At 42.7% G+C, this 24,236-nt stretch overlaps 2 protein-coding genes across 2 annotated transcripts; both read right to left on the bottom strand.

The window, feature by feature from the left end:
* Nucleotides 1–933: 933 nt before the first annotated feature.
* On the bottom strand, nucleotides 934–2,477 carry LOC131259933 (uncharacterized). Its single transcript, XM_058261548.1, has 5 exons — nucleotides 1,846–2,477; nucleotides 1,442–1,772; nucleotides 1,301–1,372; nucleotides 1,144–1,230; nucleotides 934–1,056 (listed from the first exon to the last, which is right to left on the bottom strand). The coding sequence occupies exons 1-5, from the start codon at nucleotides 2,475–2,477 to the stop codon at nucleotides 934–936; spliced, it is 1,245 nt and encodes a 414-aa protein (XP_058117531.1).
* A 10,261-nt stretch (nucleotides 2,478–12,738) lies between these two features.
* On the bottom strand, nucleotides 12,739–14,943 carry LOC131259932 (uncharacterized). Its single transcript, XM_058261547.1, is given in 2 exon segments — nucleotides 12,739–13,797; nucleotides 13,921–14,943. Coding segments are annotated over 2 exon segments (2,082 nt in total).
* Nucleotides 14,944–24,236: the final 9,293 nt, after the last annotated feature.

The following is a 24,236-nucleotide window of genomic DNA, read 5'->3' as shown; positions in this document are numbered from 1 at the left end:
CAAATCACACAAGCAAATCAAGCTACATTGTGGAGCGGTTGTGGTCGAATGTAATCCTCGAAAACGGAAGCCCGCCGAAGGTAAAATTATCCTTCTGGTGGTACGTGAGCTGATTATTGGCCGTCACCTTTCGGTCGAGCAGTTGAGGTACACAGAGAAACATCTACTCGTCCAGCATCTTGGCATGGAAAATAGCTGTCGGAAATAGTATTCGTCAACGGGACGGACACTGACCATCAGATAAGCTGTAAACGTATGCTTGATAAATTCACAGAGAGTACTGCTTCGTCTACGACTCTTCGTCACGTAAGGATTGTGATTTTCACGCTGGAATTGGAGAAGGAGTGAAAAAACTGCTTAAGACTTTAATTGGATACACTATCACTGCTATGCTATTTTGTGTACGAGATTATACACCCGGATACATTACTAAATGCAAATTTTGAAATTAGGCTGGCCGATCGTAGTTTTTACATAAGCCATCATAACGAGCATTCATGGAAGAGAAGCTATTCCGTGCAGATACAGTTGCACATAGCTATACAATGTGTGTGGGGCAAGCGGACAGATAGTATACCGATTCATCTTTCCGTGCTTTTGTTGAGCTGTATCTTCTTTCGAAGACCAATTTTGGAACGATGCCAAATGCAGCTAATGAAAGCGACATCATAAAACCATGAAGTGTGGGAGAAATGAAAGCAAATAAAATGAATGGCAAGCAAGTATAGTAAGATGCAATACAGACTGCACAGGAAGTATGTTGACAATTGCTTCGCCATTGAACATAGAGATTCGAGGGTATTGATTGTTGCGGCCATTGCGGCGTGCAACGTAAAACTAATCAATTTAATCTTTAGTGGTTCCAACATGGTATGGATGTTTATTTTTAACAAGAGAAATGTGTTTTTGCTGCACAATATTCACTAATCCATGTCAAACGTATTCGTTTTTATCAAATGCCAGTATTGTTCGATTGATCTTGCCTAGCTCCGCTCTCACCTGAATTATATCAAATTGTACTAGTATGTTGAGATATGTTGCAAATGACGATATCATCTGAGGACAAGCATAAGAAAACAGAGTAGTAGTCGATGACGAAATATTGTTCAATTGGAATTCGGAATTGAATTGATGACTATTTACCCCCAAAAGAAACTTCCAGTCAATATCATAGAAGTAACATGAAGCTTTGGGTATTTGATGGGAAAGTTGAATGGAAAAGGATATCAACTGAAACAAGAAATTTCATGGAGAAAAAGGCTTACTTCAATCGGATTAAGAGGAGATTTGATTATCCCACCTGTTCCAGCACGGTTGAACTGCAATCGTTATAAACGACAACTTTATGCAGCAGTACAGCTGTGTGCTTTGCCTAAACAGACCGTAACGTAAGAGATCGAAGGGATTTCATTTAGTCAGAATAAAGAACTAGATATCTTACCCGCTTGTGCATCAAATTTCCAGCAAACATGATTTGGAGGACGACTAGCATATAGAAAACGCTAAGAAAAATTTGGGAGGTTATGATTGGGTCGATGTGATCGAACTTATCTCCACGCATAAGAAATAAGTGGATCATGGTGAAGAAACAGACTAGATTTAAACCGAATGCACTACCCAAAACATAAAAAATGTGAATAAAGAAGCATTTGTTGTACATCTGGACAGCCGCACCAAGCTTCGAGTAGAGTAGAGCAATAGTTTTGATCGTCTCCTTTTCCGATATTAGCAGAAGTTGCTTCTTCGACTGGCGATTGGTATGAAAATAAGAGCTGAAGAAGTGTAGGCGATGGTAAGCAAAAAGTAATGCTTTTCCAGTAGGCATTCGTATCCCAACGCACTCACCTGAAGGTCTCGTTCAATTTTCGGTAGCGGTAAACCACCACCCAAAGCGACGCACAGCAATAGCAAGTACTCGTTATGTACACCATATTGCACATCAAGAACGAAATCAGCACGATTATATTTTCCCCTGTTTCAAAATCTACCCGAAAAGGATTTGAAATAACCATCCCTGAGAGACAACCAAACTGTAGGACAACCGAACCGACCATATAAATGGTACAGTTAAAGTATTCAGAACTGTAATCGTGTCTGTGACCGAGTTTATGCAATCCTTCGTCAACATCCACTATGTATCGGATGAACCGATCGTACCGGTCGACGTTGAAGTAATTGACGATCGGAATACCGATCATCGCAACGAGCTGCAACGTAAGGAACAGGTTAAGAATGAATTCGATAAGTGGCGAGTTGAAGTAGGTCGGATTTCCATCGCTTGGCTTGATTCCGGCGGTAACTGCAAGGAACCCGTTGAGGAACAGGAAAACGACAAATATCAAAACATCCTTGAAGTTGCGTCGTATTGTCTTTCTTTCGAAATCTGCCGTGAAGGAAATCAATCCAACCGCTTTGGTCCAATAGTAGATAGGACGGATGGTTTCCACGAAATTGGTCGCCACAAAGAACCGTCTCATCGTTGACGAATTCGCCGAGTATCGACTTGAAGGTTTAAATTAAACTACTTTCCACAGTCCATTTTATCACCAGCACTCGCTCGATCAGAACCAGATGGAACCGATAGCGAAGGATCGTAAGTGGACGGAATTAATTATTCAGAAAGGGTCACATTCAAACGCCGATAGCATCGGTGTTGGAAATGATTAATGAACAAGCCGTGGGTGTAAGCGATAATCGATGATTGAAGTGGAACGAGTGTTTGATGGGAGAAAGTCTTGGTCTGGAGGACTGTTAGGGTGGAAGCGGAGGACGAAGGCCATTTAGGATTGAATAAAGTTGTACTATTTAAAGATGTACTATTTAAAGCACGAGGAGTCATTGTTTAGCTGAAGACTGGCAGAATTATGTTAAAAGCGGCCACCATATAAATGAATTATGAAACAAATGATAAATAAATGTGAAACTGAGTTGCGATGGAATTATTTCAATGGAAACGTAAGAGTATATTATGCCCATTATTTTCTTTACTTAGTAAATAACCAGAAAAGAAACGCTGATATTATCCACTAGACTTCTGTGAAAAAAGATATGGTTTACTGGCTATGCTAGAAATTTAACAATTTTAATGAAAGGTTCAAAATTATATATCACGAAATGGGGCTCCCTGTGACAGCAGCACATATTATAACACCAGTACGTGAATTGGAAACATGCACCTTTCATTAAGCGCTTGACTGATGGATAAATAACGTTCCCGTTAGTTAATCCTATGATGACTTCATCTACGTCGAGCATATGGTGGCCCATGGGTAACGGGTTGCAAAGCTATAGAAAACGGAAAAGCGACAACTCTGTTTGAGCTATTTGAACTGAGCCTGGTTTTCTGTTGTGGCTTAAAAACGCAGAAGTGTAAGCCTATCGTTATTAACCACGAGACACTGATTGAAATAAATTATTCCCTTTACTAGTGCGCCTGCCGAGGGCGGTTTCGCTAACCCGCACCAGGACGCGTGCAAACCAGGTACCGTAGCCAATTTGATGCAGCGTACACCGCAAACGAAGGGCCTGTAGGTAATCCATCAACGCCAGGAGCACCCCGTGCGGCGACAATAATATGCTAATTCATTCATCCCGACTGCTGCTCGTGCTGCCCGAATTGATGATGTTGGTTAGGGGGACCGTTTGGACAATGTCGAACGTTGTTTTACAATCGGGAGTGGCCGTTGTTGTACTCGACATTTTGTTTGTCCATTTGGGAGAGAAAGAAAAGTTCTCCGGAACCCTGGCGACTTACCGTCTGATCTTCCGGAAGTCCTAGAGTCGCTGTCGGTGACGGTAAAAAGCCCCTATCCCGTTACATGTAGGTGGCGTGGGGTGGTAAAAAGGTGGCAATAAATTTTGAATTACGTCCACCCTGGGCACAGTGTCAACCGACACCCTTCGGGGAACGGGTCGCTGTAAGCTGCAACCATGCGCATGCCTTCGGTTTCGATGCTTCCCGAGGGTACAACTTATTGGAACGGAAGGTGATTTATTTGACGGTTGACGTTTTGCATGCGATCTGAAATCGACGGAAATGCGATCCAGGATGCGACGCCGATGAGGACGAGGTCCCGCCTGGAGGATACACGACCTCAGACCGACCGATAATGGGATCAGTGGCAGATCGGATTCGTGTGACATCATTGCTGCTAGGTCGACAGCGAGTAATGTCGCGACCATCGTCAGGGGGCTTATTTGTATTTTGTATTGCAGCGTAATTTTGATATAATAAAAGTGAAGGGTCATAGCCCCTCACATGATATTTGGTGCCAAGTGACAACCCTCAAAACAATGTTTTTGAAGTTATTTATGTACAAATTTAAATATTATTTTCTTCATACTTCTACGTTAACAGTATTATGATGCTCTTTATAGTTGCAATCGTTCCGTTTTAAATAATAACCAATGATTTCCTAATTACAGGGGGATTGGTAAATCGATGAGTAATTAGTGTCAATGTTGCATAATTTTCCTCAAATAGCAGGCTAGGTTGAAAATCGTTGAAATGAACGAAGCAAATGTTAATCGGCAGCGGATAATTGTTGGAGGAAATCTGTTAATACGTACCTAGTGTACCATAAAGACCGCAATATTCAAAGCAGCTAATTGACGTTCAGTTATGTTTATCTATGAAGGTGCAGAACATTAGACCAGCCAGCAATCTAACACATTTGTAAGCATGGTATATTAATATGCTAATCGAAATTTATGGCTAAAGAACAAATCAATTTTTTGAGATCAATTTTCTATCCCTTAGATTGAATTGCTTTTGACTTAAGAAATTTGCACTCTATCTCATTCCATGGACAGACATTTTGATGTATTGCCGGACGGTCGGTGAAATAAATTTGGTAGTATATGTAGAAAGATTCCGTCTGCAACTGCTCCCAACATTAACCCCTTTTGCTTTGCACTTGGTTTGACGCTCCAATGGATCCATGTTGGAAACCAAAATGACCATAAAATTTACCTATTTACCGCTTATTTGTAAAAGTTACCATCTCCACCAACCGCTCCAGCAGGATGCACTTTTACAGTAGGTTTTTGGTATGCAACGAACATGCGATGAACTGCAATGTTCACCGCACATTCATCGTCCCGAACCTACGTCCCGCCGACTCCAGCATCTCGGCCCTTGACCACGCCGTGTCTGTTCTATATCCGGCACACGACTAAACATAGTGAAAGTCAACACAAGCACGAGAGAGGCACCTTGTCTTACATTGCCTTCATAGCATCTGACCCCTGGTGGCCGCACGGTAGCGATGCCCCAGACAGTTGAACCATTTTACATGCAAACATTGGCATGGGATATATTCACCACCGGTCGATTTTCATAAACGGGCCATATTTCAGCTCACTTGCATGACTTGATGGTGCTTTGCAGGGTGCTGCTCTTTTCAGCCGTTCTAAACGCTAGTGGGTCTTACAGGGGCTAGTGAGTGTTGACCACTTGCACGCCGTAGATCAACATCATTATCATCATTGGGAAAGCAACAGCATCGGCATCAACATGTCAGATCAGAGTTTCCCAAAATCCAAATCCAATATTGGTGCGTCAGCAATTATGAACGTGTGATGATTTCATAGTATTGGCTATTTAATTCCTTACATCATCTGGTTCGGTATTTAATACTTTCGGTATTTAATAGAAATTCGGTATTTAATACTTTCCTTTTGAGTAGGTTGAGGTTGAGTAACCCTGAACATGAGAAATGATTCACACGGTAGCTTCTATAAGGATAACTTAGGTATGAAAGGATATTCTATAAAAACACATTTAGAGCCAGAACAAAAACTATATGACCACAAGAGAAGGGAGTATAAATAGACTGGTACATTCGCAATTTGCCCAGACTAATAAACTATGATTGATGAGAATACTTAAGAGACGGTACCTATAGTTCCCAATTAAGTGCAGAATACCATTTAGTTTGGTAAGCAAATAAGCATAAAAAATTCATTTTTATAACTGAATAATAATTTAGTTTTCTTCATTTGTATTATATCGTTCTATTTGTACAATATGGTTAATAGAAACACGTCAATATAAGAAAAACAACGAAAAAGGTTGTTTAAAGTTTATTTTCATTCCAAATTTAAAACTACGCAATTTTTAAAAACGCCGTCGGGTGGCTCCACTAATGATCAACATATTAAATATATTGAAGCAACAAGTGCAATTTGACGGTTTATGATGGCCAAACGCCATGGACTGCTTTTTCTGCTATTACGAAATTTTTCCGTGTGGAGTATGAATTCCAAAGTGGAAACAGTCCCAAGCGCAAATGCTGGTCCTGCTTCTAGCTGGAGCTGTTTCAGAGTCATTAAATGTAAGCTTTAAGGCACCAATGTTACTATTTAAGCACAATTTGTTCCTCAAACACACCACATGCCACACAGCCACCACCAAAGAAGATTCTGAACTTAGCGTACGATGCTGTCTGTACTCATTTCACAAGTTTTGGATGGAGTGCACGCGGGGTTTCGCATTTGCAATACTTCTAAGTGCTCAAGGACGGAGGCTCTATGGGTGGCGGTTCCTGCTTCACGTCGTTCTAATGTAATAAGTCCCGTGCATCAAATGGTGCGACTGGCAACGCGTCGCCTGCTCGCACGTCAAGGATTCTGCGATGTTTTATTCATTGTGTGAATAACATTAACTTTCAGAATGTTAACCATTCCAACGCATTACTTTGACGCCACGTTGTTTCAGCGTTTCGCCACAAGAGTGAAACAAGCGTCGACGGGAAACACATCTTATTTGTTTAAAACAGCCGGAACTTGGAAGTGGAAATCAAGCAGGAGTCACCGAAGTACGGTAGCAAATTGGACCAAATGTCGTATCTGTGGAACCAGAGGCAACGAGATCCCCGCCTCGGCATCCACAGCCAGCGGTTGAAGGCCAGGGGGCAATGATCACCGGAACAGCCCGACAAAAGACCGGGTAAGATGGCGATTTCGACAGGTTGACCAGGACACCGGAAGGGTGATAGCAAGGCTTACCTTTAGCTCACAGCAACCGTGAGGTAATTCAATCGAATCATTGAAATCGAGCAGCATTAAGCCACGCTCTCCACCGAAGGAAGGAGGGAGATGATGAACACAGCTGAACGTAACGATCCTGAAGCGGCCAATAGTCGTCTAGTCGTTTCGTCGCTCCGATCAGCGACCAAGGCATGAGGCTTTAATAGTCTGCTAAAAGAGCCAATAAACATAAGCTGCAGTTCCCGGCCTTCAATGCAGGCTCTTCTTGACCGACTAGTGTCGAACGTCACGGTCTGCACCGCCTGGGGCAAAGAGTTTGTCTTGCTATCAGTCTGTTGCGCCAGGTCTTTCCATAACTCAGGAAAAGAAAATTGCAAAAAGCCATGTAGAAAATGGGATGTCCGTTTTCTCACATCTCCAGGCCATGCCACAAAGGGAAGAGTATTGATTGCGTAGCACAAGAAGAAACACACTTAGCTCGCCTCATCTTAAAGCCGCAAAAGAGTAATTTTGCTATAGTTTTTGGTGTATTGGACCAATTGTAGTGTTTTGAAGTGTGAAACTCTTATGTTATATGATCTTGTCATGTTAGTTGATTACGATTATTTTTAAGTGGTATGTTTTGTGTTGCCTTCAAGGACAGTGAATTTGTACTATGTTTGACCATTTGAAATTTTTTTAACAAGATTCGTGGTAAACAAATTTACGCGGCTGTTTCAAAACAGCCAAGCATTATGAAGTTTCGTAATGTCTGAGTGGTCTCAGCAGAAAGTGAAAGTTCGACGACTACCGAAACCTCAACAACAGATTGATGAAACAGCGAATAAAATGAAAGGGAAAAATTCATGAAGAAGCATTCCACGAGCGTGGGCTTTTATGGAAGGTACCGTCACACGGTAGCGGCATGTGGCAATTCGATAGCTTACTCTTCCCGTGCGTCCTGTTGCACTTTCTCCAAAAAACTTACACGGCAAGAGTGTAGTGGTTTACAGGATCCCTTTTGGCATTGCTTGAATTTGCAATTTCATAGTGGTAAATATGCCGAAACCGATGCTCGTAACCGGCATGAGTCGGTTGTTGACTTGTCTCACTTTAGCAAAAAGAAAAAGAAGCGCGTTTGCATTTTTCCTAGGTATTGCAACATCGGGATTCCAGCCTCCAAGGAACGACGGAAAATGCTTAGAGGAGAGGTTACTCGAGCCGCTCTTTCCGACACCTCTTTCCAGTTCGCAATCCAATGATGACGATGATGATGCACTTGAATCTTTCGCGGAACTACTGGATATTGCAACATTGAGCACGCAGCTGCATCACGATTGTGGTGAAGGAGAAAATGTTGGTGAAGCGAACGAGAAAGGGTAGGGCAATGATGGAGGGCACGGAACTTTCCTTTTGCTACGATGAAATAAACGATGCAAATTCCGCTTTTGGACAATACGGCACTGGGAGTTGGGTGATTGATGATACACACAGCGTCGCGTCGGGAAGATACCGGTGGAAATGGCGTCATATGCTTCCCAGGTTCCCCGTGCATACATGGCTTTAGGAACGTCGCCATTTAGCCAAACGAGTTTTTATTCTTCGCATCTGATCGTCCCTGCAGATTGGTGCTTACGGCAATAAAATATTAAAGAAATAATTTGCAAGAATATATTTGCGAGTGCGCTGAGCCACAATGAAATTTGAATTACAATTTATGACTATGACGAATGAGAAAGATTTTAACAACGATTTACGATGGAAATGACCTTGTATGTTATAGTTCCAAGCTATGGCTAGTCTGTTTGTTATTGTCGTTGTTTGATATAAAACGTGTTTCTATACTTTCCTCGAAATAATTATAATTAATGTTTGCTCACTGGGGAATGATCATCACTGAAACGCATTCCCGTTGTGTTTCAAAACCTTTTAATTTAAAATAGAAACACAAAAATGTTCATCTTTATCCATCCAGGCTATCCTTTACGATTCATACTAACGTGAAGTACTTTCGAGATTATTTCCTTTCTTGCGAGTACTAAAGCTTTTTTATCGCATCATCTTCTGGTCTGCACAGGAACGTGACCAAAAGTCGTAGAACGTTTGTGGTTGAAATGCTCAGCTTCGGGGGCCAGCACTCACAAAATCATTATGGTGTACAGGAACTAGTAAAAAGCTCCGAAATTATACGATGGAAACGTTCTCAACAAAATGGGTGATTTTTTACTTATTACCGAATGCAATGGAAATAAAAAATCCAGAACTTGGTTTTACACACCTTACCTACTCCGAGGGAGTGCTCGAGCGAACTCGACGTTTTACGATTATTAACTGCGTGAAGCAACATTAATTTTGATGATAATAAACAAACCATGAAGAAAGCCAAAGGCCATCTTAAGCAGGGGAATGTTTTTTAACGTTTTCTAGGATGCGACTCTGTCGCGTGGTACGGGCACGGAACACTTCTACTTCTCGAGGAATTCACGAACGGGTCAGGGTAATTTCTAGTTAAAATTTTTTACACACGAAATCTGATCTAACATTCTGTACTTATTCTTTGTAAATCACTGATTCTCTCCAATAAAAGTTTCCATATTCCAAGTTTTAAACGGAACAACATAAATTATCATTGGCAATGATGCATACTCCTTTTTTTAGTCTACCATTTTTGACCAGATGTTTATTGTCTAGTCAATACTAAAGTTTATTCACAATTTAAAAAAAACAAGGGGCTGTAACAAGTATTTTAAATAACTTGAAAATTCGTAATCCCACATCCTAAACACACAACATCAATATCGTGTAGGAAAGTAACCTACAGGGGGTGCCCATGGCGCAGCGGTAGCGCGAGGAAACACCACACCACAGGTGTGGGATCGAATCTCGAGTCTGGCACCCTCCGGTATTACGAACGGCTGATCACCGATCTATAATATACCGTCTTTCGGTCACATAAACTCTCTTCGGAGAGAGGCCTTGTCCCACTAGGGGATGTCGTGCCACATTAAAAAAAAAAAAAAAAGTAACCTACATAAGGACGAAAACGAAACGTTGCAAAAACCACCAACGCTTGTCCGCTGCTTGTGACCACCATAGCATTCCCGCCATTGATTGTCCATCTTTTGGCATTGCCGAACATCGGAATGGAGGCGTTTCATGCTCTTCCTGTCATGTGATATTGGGCATTCCCAACGAAAGGTCCAAATAATAGTTGGTGAGGATTCCATGCGGTTGGCTAAGAAGGGATACCAAAACACTGATAATCATGCTTTTACTGAGCGTTAATTATTCGTGAGGTTATTGAAATGGGTGTAATGAAGGTGTACGTTTATTGCTTGCGAATGGGATCATTATCTTAAGAAGAGGGAGAAGCTTAAGCTGTATGTGTGTTGGTAATAGGTGTTTACAGGATTTAAACATACTTTTTATCTGGGCAACGACAACCACAGTTATCGACGGTGTCCTACGGACAATTGCAACGTTTTCGGATACATTATCAGACACATTTGTGCGAATTTACTTCGACGCGCCTCGGCGGTAAACTGACAACGTTAGTCATTTATGTACTCAATTGTCGGTATTTGTTGTATATTTTTATAATGGAAGAAAACATACATAAACACTGTTATTATTTTAGATCTATGGCAGGTTTATATTCAGGAAAGAAAGTCATAGTACAAGTAAATTAGGCGTTTACTACTTCCGCCTTACGCTTTTAAAACAAATGTCACGCAACGTGGTGTGAAAACTCGAAAAGCAGTTATGGTAAATGAATATTGAAAGGCTGGCTAACCCCTCCAAGCAACCAGGACTGTATTGGATTGGCATCTTGTTCGTGGGACTATTACTTACCGCATAGCGGTTGAACGTGGTATTGAAAAAAAACCAAAACCACTAGTGTCCAGAAGACGCCACTTTCTTTCTGTGGCAATGTCCCAACCGCGATAGTTGACGAATAAACCATGGAATGCAACGATCCCGTCTTAACGAATGGGAATAAAGAAAAGGAGGAAAGTATTACTAAGCGTCAGAAACGATACAACATTTATGTTTCCGCAACCGGTTGGATCAGAATATCATGCAATAGGTTGAATAGTCGCGGTTGCATCTTGCACATTTCGCCAAGAGTGGGATAGTAGGTTTGGATGTAGATAGCCACAGCGTCCGATATGAACTTCAATCAATATAAGAATTAATCTCAATCTTATTTTTACGGCTTGTGATGACGATTGCTCATTGCACGAATGTTTTCGAAGAATTGTAAAAGAAAAACATTAGATGAGATTTAACATACAATTAAATTAGGTTTGTGGATCATGTTCTAAATGAACAATGATATCAAAATACATACATAATAAAATCATCCTACTAGCATGATATTTTATGACCTCAACATCAATTTAGTGTTAAAAGATCAAACGAACATTCATTGGAATTTATAAAGAAAAATTCAAAACATGATTCTGCTATTTTAAAAATAAATAATCTTTGTTGGTAACCGGTGTTTTTATTGCAAGACCCATGAAAATAGTCATTTTAAAATCATTTCGAATGTTGTTTTCGACAGCTTGAGATAAAATCTACACAAATAACAAAACAGGAAAATTGAAGAAAATCTGTAAAACGATGGAAATTTGAGTTCAAACGTTGAAAAAACAAGCATTCGAAATTCCGTTCTTCTGAATAATTTATTCAACGGGTTTCTCTCGTTCGCTTCGATTATCAATTCGTAGCAGGTCGGCAACGAAAACACAGGACTGGTGAATTTATTCTTTCCGCTCTGTTCTTTCCCCAATCATACCCCTCGGTTGTGCCATTCCATTTCCGGTCCGTTCCAACCGTTTTCAATCGGTACAAAATTTCAAAATTATTGTTGGCTCTTAACGCCTATGCATAATATTATAAACGAAACAAAAATTACCAATCGGCACTTGGTAGTGAATTGTAGCTTTTTCCAATACTACCTTACAGTATCACAAGCTAAGAAGAAGAAGATTACCATGCTATTCGACTAGCTTACCTTTGGTTGTCACAATTTCAGTTTTCATCTTTCGGTGTTACGTGAGTAAAAATCTGTGCAGACTATGCTACCCGATTAATTTACGGTTTTATATCCACAAATAGTTTACATTTCGTTCCGCATAGCATACGGAAAAACACGATTACCGTACAGGTTCACACAGGCACACGTAAAGTCATACTGACATTCGCTCATACATCCAAAGCCCATACAAACGGTACAGCCGTAAAACAACGCGTTGTCCAACAGCTGATAAAATAATTAAATACTTAATTACAATGCCGGTCTACATATGCTCATGACTGCAACATACTCGCATCAATTTCTTTTTCTTTTTCTACCGTGCTTGTTTTTTCCTTCCTCATTTATTTTTCTTCTTTCGAGCATCCGTGCAGCCCAAGAGCCTTGTGACACCAGCTTTAGCTTGTTTAATGTACTGTCGCAATCTCACGCTCCATTGCCGACATGCTAATGAAAGGCACGTAGCCTGTCCACACGTGCTGCGCGATCGACCGTGGCGGATAAGGTGACGGAAATGTTTAATTGATAATTTAACACGGTTAGATCAATCGCCGACACCGATCGATTGATTGATCGCTCGATGGAATGGAGAAATAATTTATTCGAGGCGTTGCAATCTCACGTAATCGGAGGCGTTCTCGAGGAATTTTAGTGGGATGAAATAAGTTAATCCATTTGGATGGTTCAGGAATGGTTCTCGCCAGGATCGAGATTCTTAATTGCTGGTTTTATCTTCTATGGCCGACGTGCCCATTAGGGTGATCTTGTAGCGTTTTCTGACCTTCAGGGCTTTTCAGGAACACCGACACTTCACTATGGTCGATATTAGGATCATACGAATCGGGTTCGCCCGACGATCGATGCTGCTGGGGCTGCTCGATAGCACTCAATATCGATTGAAGCAGACCTTCCGAGAGGATCTGCTCGTGTGGAGCGGAGCCAGCTCCTTGTGGATCAGCTGACTGAAACTGCAGATGGTAGGCGCCGTGCTGTCCTTGCACGGGAATGGTCAAGCTTTGGGACTTTTGTGCCGAGATCAGCTCTAATCCTCCAATGCCACTATCGAGTCCTGGTAGGCTGGAAGTGTGAACGTGACCACCAGAGGCGGATATATCGTAATGACCCTCGACAGAGTTGGAATTGCTGTAGTCGGCCGAGTAGCTGGCTGTGGCAGATGGACCGACGATCGAGAGCTGGTTGGTTTGAACTGACTGCTGTACGTCAACCGAGGTGGGCCCGTGACCGCAATCGTTTGACACTGCCACGATATCCTGCGAATGGAAGCGTGGCTCTTGAACGAAGGCTTGGGCCGAGGGTGGTAGTTGATGTTGTGTGAGGAAGGGTTTGGCTGGCTGTTCCGATGGAAGAGCATTCAGTTCCGAGCTAGACGATCCACCGTGAGTAGCATCGCGCGTTGGAGGCGGAAGATAGACATCGCCGGAGTAAGCTGGTTTGGTTCCAAAGTTCTCCTCATGCTCCACGGCATGTCCGATCGACTCTATGAGACCCTGTGGTACGGGTGGCCGGTAGGCAATCGGATGACGGGGAGGCGATCCAGCCACTGGCCATGGTTTCAAATTTCCGCTCACGCTGCCGTGTGAGATACCAAGCCCTGGGTGGCGTTGCGGGGGTCCGTAGTGTTGGGTCGGTGCGAAGTGAAGTTTTTGTGGCGATGGTGGAGGCGGCAGAGGGACTGAAGGCTTGGAGAATGAAGGCTTGTAGCTGCCAGGAAGGAACGAATCCGCCGGCGGTGCTCCATAAGAGTCGCTAATGAAATTCGAATGAACCTGAAACGCAATAAATAAAGTAACATTGCATGATATCTGTTGCATGAACTGAATACTGTTATTGATTATCGACATTCAAAAGTTTGGAGGACTCATTTTCAATTTGATCAGTAGCTTTCTTACCTCGAAACTGTTACCCTTAGGAACTTCCAAACTGGAATGGTGCTCCGAATGGGCGTTGAAAACAGGGCCATGTTCAAGTTTCGGCAGTTGCAGTCCAATGTCACTCACGTCAAGGCTAGCCCCAGCAGAATCGTGCTGGTGGTTATGATTTCCCAAAAAATCTCCACTCGGTGGAGGCCCGTAGGAGGATTCTGGAGCGTGTACCTCCGGTTGAACGACGGGACCAGCGATGGGTTTCCAGCCGTCACACTTGATCTCGGGAGGAGTCGGTGGAGCATGAACGGAAGCTCCTAAATGGTGGTGACCAAAACTGGCCGACTGAACCGAGAAGGAGCTGGATTGTGGTGGTGGACCATAGGCGGGTCTCGGGGCACCATAAGACGGTTTCGGTGGAGCTTGTTGGTGCACCGGTGGTCCATAGACCGGTGCAGGTGGTGGCAAAGGTGGGCCGTAGACTGGTTTAGGTCCCGAGGGAGGTCCGTAGACGGGCCCCGGAGGGCCGTAAATCGGTTTCGGTGGATGGTGTTGATGATGGCTGTCGCTACCACCGCCGAATCCAAACGTCGAGAACAGCTGCTCCAGGAAGGATGATGACTTTTTCGGGTGGTGCTGTTGTGGAGGGCCATGGTGGTACTGAGGTTTGGGATGTGAATTGAAGACTGGCTTTGGTGCTGGGGCTGGTGGTGGTCCGTACTCGATGTTAACATGCGGAGGCCCATAATTTTGCACCGGAACACCGTACTCTTTGTGCGGCACCTGGACTGGCGGCGCAGGTGGCGGTATATCCGGTGGAGGAGGTGGATAGTTGGCTACAGCAGGAACTCCGTATACTGGTGCAGGAAGTTCAGGGCCCGTGGGAAGCGGAGGACCATAAGAGTCCGACAGCGGCGCTTCTCGACGTTGTGCTTCGTGATTCGATTGATTCGCATTGTTTACCACGGCTGATGCTTTGGAGAGCAAAAGCGCGACACATACCAACCACGTGGATGACTGGAGAACCTAAAATGAAATCGATAAAAACATTAATCAAAGCATTCAATTGCGAACGCAAAGATTATTACATCCAAGCCCAAGTTGGATTTCGAGTCGATGAGACATACATTTTGGTTGGAGGCAGTGAACACAGCAAAGCCACTTCGGCACAACATGAAGATGGCCAGTTAAGTTTCACCTTTACATCGCAAAACAGAGAACGAGGTTCGGAGCAAAAGCGAAACATGGAAACGGATACCCCGGAAAACAAATCAGCGCGGGAAAGAAACTCGCCGACCACTAAATGATCACCTGGAAGATTATGATCTCACCACACCAAAACGGCGAGCGTTCTTCCTACACCAGTCGTACCCCATCAGTTCGATAGTGAAAGTGACCGTAACCCTGGGATCGATCGGCTCTTGGGCAGAAGTGGCAAGCTTCCGCCAGCATGACAGTAAACAGCATCTCCAAGATGCTCGCCGCAGGGAGGGGATACTTTCGCTGCTTCGCGTTGCGTACAAGCTGTCCGTTTCCCGTTTCATTTTTGTCGTTATTTTGATACGCCCAAGCCCGTTACCACACTGTGGCGGACATTTTTTATTACTTTTTCCACCACCACATTCGGGAAATGGTTAGGCAGTGGTTGTAGAGGCGTCAATGTTCGATGTTTTCAATTTTAAATAAAAAAAAACCGTTACGGAACCGGAACTTAATTATCCGAAACGCCTCAGGGATGGACTGGCGTTGACATTGTTGCGGTTCGTGATGGATTCTCCCCGAAGCAAATCGCTGACGAATAATGAAGCCGAGCAAAAGAGAAAAAGTTACCTTCAGGGGTCCTGTGCCGATTGCGTTGAGAAACTTATGCGTGCCTTAGAGACACACCTGGTCAAAACAATAGAAGGCTCAAATGTATTTAAAACGTACGGTGAGTTTATGATTATGCTCGCGTGTAATATCCACCATCATAATCGCTCACAGCGATGGTCGGCCAACAGGTAAGAGCGTGTGAGTTGAGCGTGTCCCGTAACGTTTCCAAAAACCACAAAAACCACAAAAGCCTCGACCCGCCAGTGCAGTGGTGAATAAAATTAGTCAACTAATGACAAAATCGCTCTCCACCCAAAAGAAAGTGAGCTATAAGCGGATGTGAAAGTTATTGGCGGTGGAGCTTTTGGTTGTTATTTTATATTTAGTCGGTGGTTGTTTACCGATACTGCTGTCAACGGTTTGCACACTCCTGTGGTCGGGAGCTGGGGATATTTGGATAAACTTTCACTTTCGATAAGAGCCTCTTTCCTAGTAACAAAAGAGCACAACTGCGTGTGAAGCGCATGGATAAAATCGCATATAGGATAGAAAGCGTATGTAGGAAATCTAAAAGGTTCGCATTTCGAAAGCTGGATTTCGAGCATAGGTTAAACACATAAATCACGGTATCATATCCAGTAATATGTTTTATTATGTTCTTTTTATGTTCAGATTTTACCCGAATGGTTAAACTACAAAAATAGTACAAAGTATTCTTGGAACAATGTAGCAATTTGCTAAATATTATCTCTAGCTCCTGTCGTATCCAAAGACCGAAGAATACGGTGTACTTGTAAAAATATTGAAGATACAAAAATACCGCAGGGCATGTCAAACACTTGAATTAGAACCATGGATTCCTAGTGGCGACATCTTAAATGCGACGAAAAGAAAGAAAAACAAGTTGTTTGCATGGAGAGCAAAGAAGGAGGAAGTGCCTTCGTTTCATGGCAAGGACGACACCAACGCCATCGTGCTTGACGATATAGCACACGCAGGGACCATCCAATTGCGGTGCCCTTTAGGGTTTCGGGCACTGGAACCGACATCCTTCGTCGAGCTGCCAGCGCGTCTCAGCTGAAGTGGTACATTTTCTTGTTTGCGGTTTTCGGGAAAAGGTCCATCAGCATCACCGTCACCGACCTTCCCGACTCAGCCAAGATGCTGTTGATAGTGCTCGTGTTGCCCGTGTTTACACACTGTTCGATCAACTGTTTGGCATCCAGGTTGGCGTTCGGCAACAACCTCAACAGCTCTTCCCCCTCTGCAATACGAAACCGGCCGCGACGTTGTTTGCTCGAGCCGCACAGGAGTGGATGTAATGGTACAAGGGTTTGGGGCGGGGTAGAATGGGAGAAAGTTTCCCAAATCCCTTCCAGGGGACGCAGCAGAAACCGCAATCGATGGGCTTTCGTGGACAGTGCGTCGCCTTGCCACAACGCCGTGGTGTTTTAATGAAATTACTGTTTCGGATGACGTACCTGTTACGATCGCGTCGAGTATCACCGTCAAAGTGATTGCAACAGTACCAGCGGGTCACAACGATGCCCTCATGATGGCTGTTGCCTTCCTAATCATGCTTCGAGGTCCAGGAGTTGAGGTTCAGAGAGCTGGACGCTAACGGTTCCTTGCATACCAGCTTGTTGTTTTCGCCGTTCGGACCGAGTTTCATATACGTGTCTCTTTCGTCGTGAAAATCGATATCGCCTTGGCGGGGCCAATAAACGACGGCGACGAGGATGCCGATGTCAGCATGGTAGAATTTAAATATTGATTTTATATTGGGTGAAGAGAAAACAAGTGGATAAACTTGTCTCCACCACGCTTTGTTGCTACCAATTTCTCTTGTCTCACGTGAATTTCACACGTGGCAGAAGATTTCGTGCATTTTAACACCCAATATCAAAACAAACCAAAAACCACATCCAATCTCGGTGACCTTCTTGCGTAGTTTATCTTTATTTAGTTGTTTCCTTTTCCTTTACACATTCCCCGTGGTGAAAGGTAACATTCGGAAACAATGGACAACAAATATTCGGAAATCCAAATCCAATGCCACGCGAAAAATTTCGATCGGGATGAAAAAAGGGCTAAACATTTAGCTGGGCTTAACAACAATTCCAAATTTCTGTATTTTCCACAAAACACCAAGCCTCGCCATTACCTCGAAAAAAGATGCTGACGGGCATCTACGAAATTATCGATGCGTGAAACGGATTTGGTAATTGGGTTTTATTTTCCATGTTTCGGAAAGAACTCAAATAGCAACACAGTGTGTTGGAATTGGATAGGCATCGAAAAGATTGGAATGTTAGCCAATATCAGATACACGAATTTTACCGTCAGACTATTGTTCATGCGACGAGTCTTTCGGTTTACTTTTGCCATCCATTGTCGGCCTTTGGTCAATCCTCAAATAAGCATCATCACGAAGATGACTATGATATGTTTCCTTACTTTTTTCAATAAGAACCACGTAAAACCATCCACTCGGATAATTTTTTATCCACGCAGCAAAAACTGCAATCATCAAATCCCAAGGTGCTTGTCAATATTCATCAGCAGATATTTGTCACCACTGCAACCGATGGGAAGGAAGCATGACACTCCGGTTTCCGATACGGAACCATAGCCGATGCGCCGTGTCCAGTCGATCCCACTTGTTAATGTGGACATGTGTCAATGGGTGTCAGCAGCTTCGGTAAATCCTTCGGGGCGACTTCTTTGGCGCTGTATGGCTACCCAGCATTGAGAGCAAGCCGTAGTGCCTCGGCAGTGCTTTGGAACACTTGAAGTACAGACCTAAGCTCCCTTGGCCAAACGAGGAAGAAAGTGCCTCGAGAAAAGAATGACACCAAATTGAACTGTCAATCAGCGCAATCCAGCACAGGTATCGAGTTGCTCCCGACAAGATTGGAGTAGAGAGTATGTTTTTTAACTTCCATTGCTGGAAACTCTTGCGCGACATAGCGATTTGAGGAAACTCGAGAACAAAAAACTTTTTTCAGACAGAACAGACTCCAGAGACTCATGGTCATCTTAGGCCGCCCTTTGAAGTGTACCTGTGACTAAGTTGCCGATTCAGCAACTTCAAACTATGAAATGGCCTCTGGGAAATTCATCGTTGCTGATAGCCGACGAATGCTTTGCCTAAGAGTCCGTTTCGATATCGTCTGTCGCTAGTAGATGCTATTTGCTTGCTTTAAAATTGTGTACAACGGCCATACGTCTCCTGATGGCTTGGTTGAACTCTTGGCCCAGCATGGCATTAATTAGCTATCGACGAAGTGAGAACAAGTACTCGATACACGCAACACTACGCAACGCAGCTAATTAAACTTGAAATTCCAATCAACGCAAAACGGTACAAAGTCGCCCGTCGCCTTTTTCGATGCCTCGACATCCCTCCGCGTGAGTACACAAATTGCAGTGGGGGCGCGGGTCAAAGGACGCAGATCCTTTCAGGTTCACGGATAGGATTTGCAGTGAAAGGGCCGCCTAACAGACCGAATTATGGTACTCATGAATTTTTAATGAGCTTACTTTGGGTACCCCGGCCGCCAGCAACAAATGGGCGAAAAACATTTTCCTCGCCTCCCCGATGCCAGAGTCAGCCGTCGTCACCTTTTGCAGAGATATACCATCAACTTTACCGTCCGTCAGAGGACGAGTTTTTCCATAATTAGACCTACCCTTCCGCTCTTCATCGCTAGCGATCGGGGTGATAAATACCTCCATTCAGCGGCACTCAGCGGCGAACGCATTTATAGAAAACGATGAAAATGTTCGTCAGAACCCTGCTCTAGCCTTGACCCAGACAAGCACGGCATGATGGTAATGTGATGACTGCTCCAGTGAATCCGGTAGCGCAACTACAATAATGACAGATTGAAGCATCTCGGGACGCACGACCGCGCACTCCAGCTACGGAGGTTTCGCGTTTCGTACGGATTCGCTCTGGTTACCTTCAAGGACATCTTCATCTCTTTTGGATCAATTGAAGTATGTTCCGCTGTTCCAAACCAGTAGAAACCAAGAGGATTCGCACGCAACGATACTTGATCCAACTTCAAGTAGCTTGAGTTGCAGATAGAGATCCGTTAGCGATTCACACGAAATCGTTTTCTTAAACGAACTTTGAGCCGGTACCGGATAAAACCGGTGAAGCACGATATTTTTTTAACGTATCGAAAACAGGGATTCAATTGTTTGCCAACGAATTTTAAAAACGTTGTAGCAAAATTATAAACTCTATACATATAATGTAGGAAATCATGTTTTCGATGGTGAAAAAGAAAGAGTGACTCATCGTGACATTGCATCCGTTTAACCTTTTCCCACTCGGTCGGTTCACGTTCATTAACGACCTTCTCTCGTGCCGTATTTTCTTACTCGTTTAGCTTCGTTTGCGCCGCATGTTTTACGAGTAATCTCGGGGAAGTTTCTTTCCGGCCTAACCTCCGTGTCATAAAGCCAGCTCCCGAGCATGTATAGAAACCGCACAAAAGCTTAGAAAGTGACTCGAATTGTGGTGGAGCCTTCAGTTTTCTACGGATAAAGCGAAACCGTAATATGTTTAGACGCTCCAATATAACCCGCAAGTACTGATTTGCCGGATGAGATAATCTACTTTCACGGGTAATATCATGTGTTTTGGGGATGATCATAAAAGCACCGTTTCCTCGCGGCTTCTCACAATAATTATGTAATGAATCATTTTTTCCTCACACTCGCACCTTCAAAGCCACTTAAACACCTGTCCTTGCTGTTTAAGGTCTTTTCTGAAGGATCCACGTTTCCATCATCCAAGAGCCATACAGCACCACGCATTGCTCTAATTTGCGCTTAAGGGTATCTATTCGATTCTACCAAAAGCGTGACATATAACCGAACAAGACATCACCTCGTGCTAAAAGGGCAGAACATTCAGCAACGACGCGGTTTTACTCGACCGCAAACACATCTGCCCGTGCCCAAACTCCACATTGCATGCCTGCGGTTTATATTAATGGGAACATTTTTCTAATAAGATGTTTAGATGTTATTTATGCATGCCACCATTATTTAAAGTTGGTTGTTATGACGGTCAAATGTTTGATGCGCGAAACCATGCTTACAGGTTTTGAGACAAGTGAATTGCACCCCAGTAGCTCTTGAGATAGCTATTTCTTGACTTTCATGGCCATCATTTAACTGTTTAGTTCTTCGTTTTATTTAAATTTATTTTGCATATTAAACATTCACTAGCGCCTTGTACCTGCCTGTCTTCCCGCTTTTAGTGATAAAACTTCTTCTAAACTATAACCAAGGAGTTGTTCAGTTTTCATTAATATTAATTATCTGTCACAAAGCTAATTGTTTTTAGATTGCCACGAGGGAAACTCATCTAAGAGCTTAGGTTACGGTTAGTTCGTACCATGTTGCCCGGAGCTTGGAATAATTCATGTTTATTTTTTTTATTGAGGTGGTAGAAAACATCAGAAAGTAGCACGTTGTCTCTTTTACAATTGATTTATCATACTTTTCAAAACCTACATTATACTAAATTGCACACATTGTCTATGAGTTTAAGTTTTTTCTTTGCCTGGTATAGTTCAAGAAATGATTTGCGCTTTTTTGGTAAATGATTTATAATTACCCCTTATTCAATCTTGTTTTTCCAAAAGACTTTATAAACGAGGTTTCTAAAGAAAATGCTACAAGTATAGGTAAAGTCAGTTCGAACATCACCTCGCCATCACAAAATTAATCACGGTCATTGTGGTGATGCAACATAGTCATGCCAACGAACGGAAGTGTATTACGTCGCTCTGAGTGATGGGCCTTGCAAGGTATTTGTCTGAACTTCACGTTCGTTCACACTCGTGCAACGCGTTTTATGCTTTCCAGATGTGCCGCATTATTTTTCTCCCTAAGATGTAACACATTCGTGTCCAGCAGCTAGCCATAATTCGACTAGTTAAATAAATCACTTTTAAACCAAATAAGAAACAACCTCAAATACTCACGTGGTTGGTATGTATATTCTTCTACCTGTTAGGCAAAGTCAAGTAAAGGAGATAGCATCGGAGTGTCTGTGCTTGTTTTACTCCTCGTTTCTCACTTTCTTCATGGTTAAATGAAGCCTTCTAGCGTTTCCGACCATGCACAAACAAAATTGGTGAAACTGACGCATATTACCGCTACCAGTGTTTAAGTAACTGCACTGTTACACTCTCTTCACCCGTAACTCTATGCCGGCACATTTGCTTTTGTTACTCAAATGTGTGCTACCAGGCATACTCCGTTTTTCTGCATTCTCCTTTCTCCGCATCTCATTTCCGAACGGAATTGAGGCGCATTTTGCAGCTCATATTCACACAGCCGTACCGTCGATTATGCAAGATATATGGTAGGGAGGCACGCCGGAAGAAATATGATTAATCCACAGTGAAAATAAGGTGAGCGTGTTTGTTATGCTCTACTGTTGCAAAAGGTGAATTTTCTTTTTTGTAATGTCCTGTAGTTCAATATACAATCCCACGGAAGTTTGGGAAACAATTTAAGATATTTTTATGAAGTTGTTACTAGATGTGCCCTTCTTTGTTAATTCGCTTTAGATATGATATGGCTTTACTACGGAATACCGTTGCAATGTCTATCTCCTTTGGATGAATCTGAAGAAAATATGTACGAACAGAGGAAAACGTAACATTCCGATTTGCCGAGCCACTTTTAGCATGTTCAAATTCTACCTTTAATTGCATTCCTGAACTCAACCCGTTTGCATTGACTTGGAGCTCGAGCGCAGTTCATTTGGTACAATATTCAACTAAGCGTGTGTTTTATGGTTGAATTAGGGGATCATTCGCATTATCGTTCCTTTGATTCCAGGTTTGAGATTCGGTTAGATTGTTCTTCCACATTGAGAACTTTATTCAATCAATCAACTCAATACTCTACCAGCAGGTAAAGGTAGGGGTGGCTGGGGTAATACGCACCCCTGAGGCAATACGCACCCTTTCCCATTTCCAATGAAAAACGAGTTTTCAACGCGTAAAACGTAGTCACTCTGCAAGATCAACCTGAAATATGGTCACCCTGTGAGTTTGATAGCTCTACATCAACAGAAACGCGAAATAAACGCAAAAGAAAATGATTCTCAGCTCAGACAGTTTTTGTTATAATGTGACTTACCATTTCGCTAAGGAATATTAAGTGCAAAAACCGATATTTACCCACGAGGAATACGAAATTTAGTGAATTGAGAATCAGTGCTTGAGACAATTCATGAAAATTTCGGAAAGTATGCAAATTTACTCATATTTTAGTTAAAAATGTGTTCAACAATGAATGGGGGCAATATGCACCCAGTTTGTAAACAAACTATCTTAATTTGACAGTGCATGTTGCCTCGTTGTTGTGGTGCGTATTGCCCCTTTGTTGTGGTGCGTATTACCCCTTTGTTGTGGTGCGTATTGCCCCTTTGTTGTGGTGCGTATTACCCCTTTGTTGTGGTGCGTATTACCCCTAGCAAAGGTGCGTTTTGCCTCAACCAGATACAGATCGATCAAAAATTGAACTTTTTCAAAACTGAAAAAATACGTTTTTCTTAGCAAAAAAAGCAAACATTCCTGAATTGGTAACTAGTTTGAACCTTTATGAATCATATCCAGTGATAAAATCAACAATCAAGAGCCAAGTTGTTAGAAAATTTTATAGTTTTCCTTAAGGGGTGCGTATTACCCCATCCACCCCTAAATGGCTTTTGCAACTCAATAATTGTTTAAATAAGACATATCCTTGCAGCACCATCGATATATTTTAGAGGAAAGAAGGAAAACATCTTACTTCAAAAAAAGGTCAATTGCCAACGGCACTTGAATCAATAGCTTGGGGAAGGGAGAATGAACATTAATCAATAGTGTTCTTTTCTCATAGAACTAGTAGAAGCAGTAGAATCTTATCTCAAAGTCATCTTCTTAATCAACAATGCGATTTCCTTTGCGTCGTTTCTTGTTTCTTCGTGTTCGTTCACAATCGTTCAGAGCCCCTTCCCATTCGGAAATCGACAAAATAACACTGTGATGAGGAAGCGATCGACACAAGATATCGTCATGTTGCCAGTCAGATGAAATTTAACTTCCGCTGGTTCACCGATCTCTCGTTTTGTAGGTTTACGTTATTTTTCTTTTCGTTTGTTTTGGTATTAACAAAAGGTTCAAAATGAACTGTGACCAATCATTCAACTGTACAACTGAAATCATATTGTGTGTTGATGTATCCTCTAACATATTCCACAAGGGTTTAGTAAGATGATTTCTACAATCAATCCAACTTATATACTTTGTAATTTAAGCGAGTCTCTAACAAAGATAACACATGTGTTTTTGCAACTAACGTTTGCATTAAACAAGCATTTGCATTCTGTACAAGTTTGACAACTGCATTATTTAAATTGAATCCGCCGTGCCCAAGACATTAAATCAACTACGTTTGATTATATGTTGAATCATCCAGCTTTCATCCAGGTTACGCCCACGTCACCTAAG

This window comes from Anopheles coustani, chromosome 3 (assembly GCF_943734705.1).
Source record: "Anopheles coustani chromosome 3, idAnoCousDA_361_x.2, whole genome shotgun sequence".
Taxonomy (NCBI): domain Eukaryota; kingdom Metazoa; phylum Arthropoda; class Insecta; order Diptera; family Culicidae; genus Anopheles; species Anopheles coustani.
This window is presented reverse-complemented; position numbering and strand designations above follow the sequence as displayed.

Bases quoted from the DNA above. Each gene is read 5' to 3' on its own strand.
- LOC131259933 (XM_058261548.1), bottom strand. From the start codon at position 2,477: ATGAGACGGTTCTTTGTGGCGACCAATTTCGTGGAAACCATCCGTCCT. The intron at 1,773-1,845 runs GTGAGTGCGTTG...ACACTTCTTCAG, and splicing joins AAATTGAACGAGACCTTCAG to CTCTTATTTTCATACCAATC. The intron at 1,057-1,143 runs GTAAATAGTCAT...GCTTGTCCTCAG, and splicing joins ACTGGAAGTTTCTTTTGGGG to ATGATATCGTCATTTGCAAC.